This window comes from Erinaceus europaeus, chromosome 4 (assembly GCF_950295315.1).
Source record: "Erinaceus europaeus chromosome 4, mEriEur2.1, whole genome shotgun sequence".
NCBI classification, from domain to species: domain Eukaryota; kingdom Metazoa; phylum Chordata; class Mammalia; order Eulipotyphla; family Erinaceidae; genus Erinaceus; species Erinaceus europaeus.
Window position 1 is genome coordinate 103097719 of NC_080165.1, and position 7543 is coordinate 103105261.

The 7543-nt window shown below is 53.1% G+C and overlaps 1 protein-coding gene across 1 annotated transcript in view; it reads right to left on the bottom strand.

Moving 5' to 3' along the window:
• Positions 1-7015, bottom strand: part of CCND2 (cyclin D2) — a 30182-nt gene extending 23167 nt beyond the window's left edge. The window contains exons 1-3 of the mRNA XM_007526255.3: positions 6553-7015; positions 4553-4768; positions 1486-1645 (exon numbers count right to left, since the gene is read on the bottom strand). Of these exons, the coding sequence (XP_007526317.1) occupies positions 1486-1645; positions 4553-4768; positions 6553-6747 (571 nt within the window). The 5' untranslated portion in view covers positions 6748-7015. The remainder of the gene's footprint in view (positions 1-1485; positions 1646-4552; positions 4769-6552) is intronic.
• Positions 7016-7543: the final 528 nt, after the last annotated feature.

Sequence of the window (7543 nt, forward strand, 5' to 3'; positions counted from 1 at the left end):
AGTTTTTTTTAAACCAAAGCCCTGCTCAGCTCTGGCTGATGGTGGTGCAGGAGACTGAACTTGGGACCTCAGAACCTCAGGCATGAAAGCCTATTTCCACATTCATTATGTTACTCTCCAGCCAACATGCTGGGTTTTTTTGGCTATCTTTTTTTTTTTTGCCTCAAGGGTTATTGCTGGGGCTCGGTGCCTGCACTACAAATCCACTGCTCCTGGAGGCTATTTTTTCCCTTTTGTTGCCCTTGTTGTTTATCATTATTATTATTGTTATTGTTGCTGTCATTGTTGTTAGATAGGACAGAAAGAAATGGAGAGAGGAGGGGAGAGAGGGGAAGAGAAAGATAGACACCTGCAGACCTGCTTCACCGATTATGAAGCAACCCCCCTGCAGGTGAGGAATTTTTTTTTTTTTTGCTATCTTTTCCCTGTGGCCACCACCAATGGAAAAAAAAAAAAGAAAGCAACAAGTGGCTAAGCTTCAGTTGAGTGAAGTGTCAAGATATTGCCTTTAGTTTTTTTTTAATTAATTTATTTATTTTCCCTTTTGTTGCCCTTGTTGTTTAACATTGTTGTGGTTATTGATGTCCTTTTTGTTGGATAGGACAGAGAGAAATGGAGAGAGTGGAAGACAGAGGGGGGAGAGAAAGACACCTGCAGATCTGCTTCACCACTTGTGAAGTGAAGGCGGGGGCCCGAACAGGGATCCTTAGGCTAGTCCTTGCATTTTGTGCCACGTGCACTTAACCCACTGTACCACCTCTAGTTTTTTTTTTTTTTTTTTAATAAAATGCAGTCAGTGGGCTAGTAAGAACTGTATGTTCATGGTGGGTTTGGAGGAAGCTTTTGACGGGAGAAAGGCAGTTGTAACTGCAGTGTGGTTACGCCAGTCGGTCTTAGAAGACCAGTCTTTATATATGGAAAGCCAACCAAGTTCAAGTTCACACCCTATCTGTGGAGGAGCAGTGAGGAAGCAATAAAGGTCCAGCAGTCAAACGCCCCTTTGGTCTCCCCCTCACTTTTATCAGGGCGGGGAGCAGATTTATCAGGACTGTGTTCCTTTCACCTGTATTTCCCACCTTGCCTCAAGTTTCCTCTTGGGCTTATCTCTAAGGTATCCTTTCCTTCAAAAGATGAAAGAAAGACCTAGACACAGCCAGAGTGGTACACGTAATCTTCAGGGTACTTTAGACACCATAAAGAGTTTTTTTTAACAGGTATTGCAGTTTTTTTCTCTCTTCCCACACCTGTCCTCATAAACCATTTGTGAATTTAACAGAGACAGAGACACAGAGAGAATATGCCAGCTCCGGCAAAGTGAAGGAACCACAGGTCAGGAATGCAAGCTTAGGAAGTCCCTCGTTTGAACCAGCAAACGACTGGCACCAGTAGGTACCTCAGCCGGCCTCCTCTGGAGCAACCCCAGAGGGCGCTGCAGCTCCACCACCACAGTCCCCCCTTCCCCGCTGACGCGCCCCCAACTCCTACCGGTGGCGCACAGAGCAATGAAGGTCTGCGCGTGCTTGCGGATCAGAGGCAGCTTGTCGTTGGGCTGGGGCAGCTTGCGCAGGATGTGTTCGATGAAGTCGTGAGGGGTGACAGCTGCCAGGTTCCACTTCAATTTGCCCAGCACCACCAGCTCCCACTCCTGCAGGAGGAAGGGAGAAAAGGAAGAGTATACCACCCCAAGTAGGCCTTCTGGGTGCGTGCATGTGAAATGCTGAGACTGGGACACGGCTAGATTGTTGGGGGAGGGGAGGCCATCTGTCAAAATGACCCCCCCCCCCCAGTTTTGCTTCTTCTTCTAGCGTTTGCCCTTCTTTCATAGCCAGTCAACAGCGTCAGGTTGAGCCTGATGTAAAGTTTCGAGACCTCCTTTGAATTGGTATCCCCACCCGCAACCCAGCCCTAAGCTTCCAGACATTTCTGTGGTCTGACCACCCCAAAAGCTGAACCTACAATGTAGGGGTGCCAAGGTGATTGAGCAGCTATATATTTCCACCCATGGGTTAACTACCTTTTTATCCCTCATGGAAAATGGAGGCACAACTGAAGACTTGTGAGAACTGTGGTGGTTGTCTTTGGGAGGTGGGAGGGTGGGGACACAGAACTTTGGTGGTGGGTGTGGAGCTGTAATCTTACAACTTTGTCACCCACTATTAATAATAAATATGAAAAAAGGGGCTGGGGGGAGTCTGGCGGTAGCACAGCGGGTTAAGCGCACTTGGCATAAAGCGCAAGGACAGGCATAAGGATTCCAGTTCAAGCCCCCTGTTCCCCACCTGCAGGGGAGTCGATTCACAGGTGGTGAAGCAGGTCTGCAGGTGTCTATCTTTCTCTCCCCCTCTGTCTTCCCCTCCTCTCTCCATTTCTCTCTGTCCTATCTAACAATATCAACAATAAAAAAAGGGCAAAAAAGGGGGTTGGGGAGACAACGTAATGGTTATGCAAAAAAAGATTTTCATGGCTATGTCTCAATTCCCAGGTTGAATCCCCAGCACTGCCATAAGCCAGAGCTGAGCAGTATTCGGGTAAAAATACGTAAAATAAAGAATGCACAGATCAAACTGGAAATAAGGCTTCCTGATTCAACCACTTGGCAACCAACTTGACTGGAGCTGATGCACCAAGAGCAACAACAACCGAACTGCCACTTTTCTCTCTGTGGGAACTTTCTCCTGGCAGTTTGGGAAGTGGTGCAGTGACTAGAACTTTGGACACTAAAGTATGAGGTCCTGATTTTGATGCCCAGCATCATACAGGTGAAGAATGATGCTCTGATTGTCACCGTCTCTTTTCAAGTCAGTAGCTGAATTAAACACACAATGTAGACATATGGAAGGATGACAGTCACAGGCCTTGGTCATTGTGACTGGTCTAGGATGTCATTAGCTGTCCCTCAATAGCTAGAGGTGAGTAAGAGCAAGATGAAAGGTTTGTCCAAGGTCACAGAAACCTTCAGCCAGGACTCTTCTCTTTTGCACCCCACAGCCCACTTAGATAGCAGTTTTGTTTGGCCTGCTTTTTTTTTTTTTAGCTACTGGGGATTGGGGGGGGGGTTTGCATTTGTGAAAGAAAACAGGTTGGGCCAGAGAGAGCTCATTGATTGGGATTACACCTTTGCTTTTTCTTTCCTTAACCAGTGAGTGCACTGCCCAGCTCTGGCTGATGGTGGTACCGGGGATTGAACCATTGGTACCTCAAGCATGAGTTTTTTTTTTTTTTTTTTTTTTTTTGCAATAACCACTATACTGTCTCAGTCCCTAGATTGTGCAATGACTTTTTGTGCATGACCCAGATTTGAATCTGGGCCCCCATTGCACTGAAGAAAGCCTGGAGATGTTGCTTCTTTTCTGGCTCTACCAGCATTAAAAAAACAAAAACAAAACAAAACAAACAAAAACTATGAAAAAAAAGCACTGAAGCTTCCTTCAATGCACTGGGACCCAGGCTTGAAAGTGGATTGTACTCATGACAAGACAGCACTGTCCAGGTGAGCCGTTTTGCCAGTCCAGCATAGGTTTATATATTCTTTTCTTTGCCAGCTTTCAAGTCTGCTTGGGCTTCTGGTAAGCAGTTGGGTGAAAACACAAACACAAGCCCTGATGGCCTACTGTGTCTTCTAAGATGGCTTGAAATCCCAGCTCTCCCTTCTCCCAGGGGAACATGACTGTCCCATTGCTGAAGCAGGCAGCTCTCCCAGCAGAAAGCACCTTTCAGGGCCTCTAGGCCAGACCAGAGGCCGCTGAAATCTGGCGGTGGTTCAAAGGTGAAGTCATCCAGGCCCCCCTCTGCATTCTCCACGAGTCCGCCCCCTGCCCTGCGCGTGTCTGCCACAAGGTGGCAGCACAGCCCCAGAATGGAGGGTTGTGCTCACAAAGAGCTGGGTGCTGGCAGGCTAAGCCTTGTGGACTTTGTGCAGGCCTGGCCGCCAAGAGGGGAAGGGGGAGGGGAGAGGCGCCCCCTTTCTGAGCCCCTCAGGAGGGAATACAGACTGAGAACTGAGGGTGGGACATGGGCAAATGTGCAGGTCACAAGGGGCTGCCATCCCTGGTTGGAGCGGGGCTGAGCAGGAGGCTGGGGGGAGAAGGGTGGGGTGGAGGTGGGGGTGGGTCTTCCTCTGGAAAAGCAGGAGGGGGTGGAGGGACGGGTGTCTGTGTGCAGTGGGTGGACACACTGAAGAAGCCTCAGATCCTCCGATGCAGCGTAAGATTGTGCCTCTGCTCGTGGAGCTGGTGTTTAATGAGCAACTACTATGTGTGGGTCTCTCTCCATTCACATTTCACTACAGCTCTGTGCCCCAAGGGGGCACCACATCATGCATGGAAGTGATCTGCAATCTTTTCTCAGAACCCAGTGCCACCTTCCCGCACACATATGCACGCACTACCAACCCCCCTTCCCCATGTGGTCGGGGTGCTCAGTACACAGTAGGAACAGAAGGAGCTAGGATGGAGTTACCCGGAATGCTGGGCAGTTGTTTGGGGGAGGCTGGGGGGCATGCTAGAGTGTCAGAGGAGGCTCGAGGAGGGAGCAGGGAGGAGGGGGAGATTACCAGCAGCTCCTGGGGCTTCACTGAGTTGTCGGTGTAGATGCACAGCTTCTCCGCGGTCAGCGGGATGGTCTCCTTCAGCTTGGAGGCTAGGAACATGCACACGGCCCCCAGCAGCTGCAGGTGGGTCTTGGGGGTGGGGACCCCCGCCAGGAAGCGGTCCAGGTAATTCATGGCCAAGGAGAAAACTTCCTCCTCACACTTCTGCTCCTCGCAGACCTGGGGAGAAGGGGAGAGGTGGGAGGGCGGGGGACACAAAGTGCCATTAGGAAACCACAGCAGCCGGCGTTTGTTTATTTAATTAATTTATTTATTTATAGGGGGGGTAGAGCATGTGCGGAGAATAAAGATGAGGAAAATGGGGGTAAACGTCTCAAGACCTCAAGAGCGCTGGGCTATTCTTCGGGTGCCTTAAAAAATAACAATTAAAAAAAGGTGAATTAAAGATTCCAAATTTGGGGGGGTGGGTGGAGGAAACACGCGGCGCGCCCCGCACCCCCCCCTCCCCTCCCGCTGGCCGCTGGCCGCTCGCCTCCTCCAACTCCCTCGCTCTCTTTTTTGGATTTCGTCATCTTTTCAAAAAATCAATAAAAATATTCTGGAAGCCGCGAGGGTCTCCTTCTTGGGTTCATTCGAACCCCCAGACTCTGCTCTACCGTTCCCGACAATTGAAAAAAATGTAGCGGGAGCCCCCAGAGCCCCAGGCGCCGCTATAGAGGGGGTGGGGTGGGGAGCGGTGGGAAAGGGGGGAGGGACCGGAGGAGGAAGAGAGCCGCGGCTCGGGCGTGTGTGTGTGGGGGGGAGCGGCTTCAAAAAATAATTAAAAATCGAGAAAATATCCTAGAGACGCCTCTTTTACATGAAAACCCCCAAGAGGGTCCAGGCTGTCCGAAACGGAGGTTTCCGAGAGCAGGCAGGGCTGGATTGCGCCCCCCGGGACTCGGGATCCCGGGGGCGAAGTTGCAGGGGCAGCGCGGCGGGAGCGTCCGGCAGAGGCCCACAGGGGCAGAAAGTGGGGGCGCCGCCGTCCCCCGGGGGGGACAAGAGGCGTTGGAGGTCGCCCTAGAGAGTCTGGGGGGCTCTGACCTCCACTCTGAAGGTACCCGATGTCCCCCCTCTTGTTGCATACCACCTCCCCCCTACCCCACCCAATCTCTGCACCCAGAAAATCTGCCAGCTTGAACTGTAAGTAACTTTTTGGAGCTGAGTTGGGGGGAGGGGTGGCAAAGCTTTATTGAAAGTGGGGTGACCGGGATACTGGGGTGCTAGGAGGAGCAGGGTCGTCCCCTCACAACCTCTCCCATCTGAGGCTGCAAAGCAACATGGCGAAAGCTCATGCAGGTCCAACGTGGGGTGCACACGGCGTGCTCCCCAAAGACTGCGACCAAGGTGGGGGTGGCAAAGTGGTGCTTTGGGGGCTCCCCGAAAAGCCATGATTCTCCAGAGTGACTTCCGGGGCTCCTGAATTCCCCATTTCTCTCCTCCTCCTCCCTTTCCCTCCCCCTAAGTGCCAACGCGGAGTCGCGACCGCATGCGGGACCTTAAGACAGGGCGTCTCAGCTCGGGCCTTTTTTTTTTTTTTTTTTGGAGGGGTGCATTTTTTTTTTTTTTTAAACTTAGCGCCCGACCCCTCTCTCCTCTGCGCTTCCTTGCTGCACCTAAAGCGGCCGCGGCGTGGTCCAAGACAGGTCCGGATGGAGTGGGGGTGGGGGTGGGGGGGGAAGTGGCCGCATGCAGGCAACACGCGCGCAGGATGCACCCCCACCACGGCCTCACGGCTCCCAGATTTCCCTCCCCCCCCCGACAGCTATCTTGCATCCTGCAAGAGCCAGAAATAAACCAACGCGTCCCAGCACAGGGAACTGGGAAGGCTCACACGCCCGAGTGGGGCTGGCGGAGGTTGGGGGGGGGCTCGCTTAGGTGTTTTTTTTGGGGGGGGGGGCTGCGTGGCGAGGCCCGGGGATTTGGCGGGGTAAGAGGATGGTCGGGGGGCACAGCCTCACCTCCAGCATCCAGGTGGCCACCATCCTGCGCATGTATGGCTGGATGTCCTTCTGCACACACTTGAAGTAGGAGCAGGGGGGCAGGTAGCGCTCCTCGATGGTGAGCAGGTTCTGCAGGACGCGGTCGTCACCCAGCAGGTTGGAGTCCCGTACGGCCCTGCGCACCGGGTCCACCTCGCAGCACAGCAGCTCCATGACTAGCGGCCGCCCCTCGCTCCCCTGCTCTCTCGGGACTAGAAAACAATTTTTAAGGGGGTGCTGGGGAGGTTTCCCCTTACCTCCGGCCTTTGGCTAAGTGGGGGGGGGGACGGTGGAAGAGCAGAAGGAGAAGGGATCGGGCAGGGGCGGGCGGCAAGGCCACACGAGCCCTGGGGGCTTGCAGCCTCAGCCGGCCCTTCCCTGCAAACTTGTCTCGCTCTCTGCAACTCGCTCAGTTCACTGTTCTCCGAAGCAGTGACGCAAACTGGCCGGGCAGTTGGTTCTCCTCCCTCGGGCCGCCCTCCCTCCTCTGAGCCTCCACCCCTTCCCTCCCCTCTCGGCCCTCCCCTCCTCCTTTCAGTCTCTCCTCCCTCCCTCCTTTTCCCCCGCTCGTTATTAAGGAGAACAGCAGCTGGCCCGACCCAACTTCAAACGCGGTCCCCCGCACCCCCCACCCTTCTCCCTAGCTCTCCGAGGCCCTCTCCCTCTCTCCGGCCCCGCATGCCAGGGGCCCCGGATAGGGGAACCCGAAAAAAAAAAAAAACCAAAAAAAACCCATACCGGCGACTCCTATTTATTCCCTCTCATTTAGCACTTTTTTTTTTTTTTCTGTACGTGCTTCGTGGCAAAATGAGACCCTCCACGTGGGGCTTGTGCAAAGCGAGTCTGGACCCCCTCTTTTCTTCTTTTTTATTTTTTGCCCTCTCACCATTCCGTGTTTTAAGATTCAGGAATGACGGGTGGGGTGAGCGCAGACACTTTGGAACTGGTGTAAAAATAAGGAGGGTGGGTA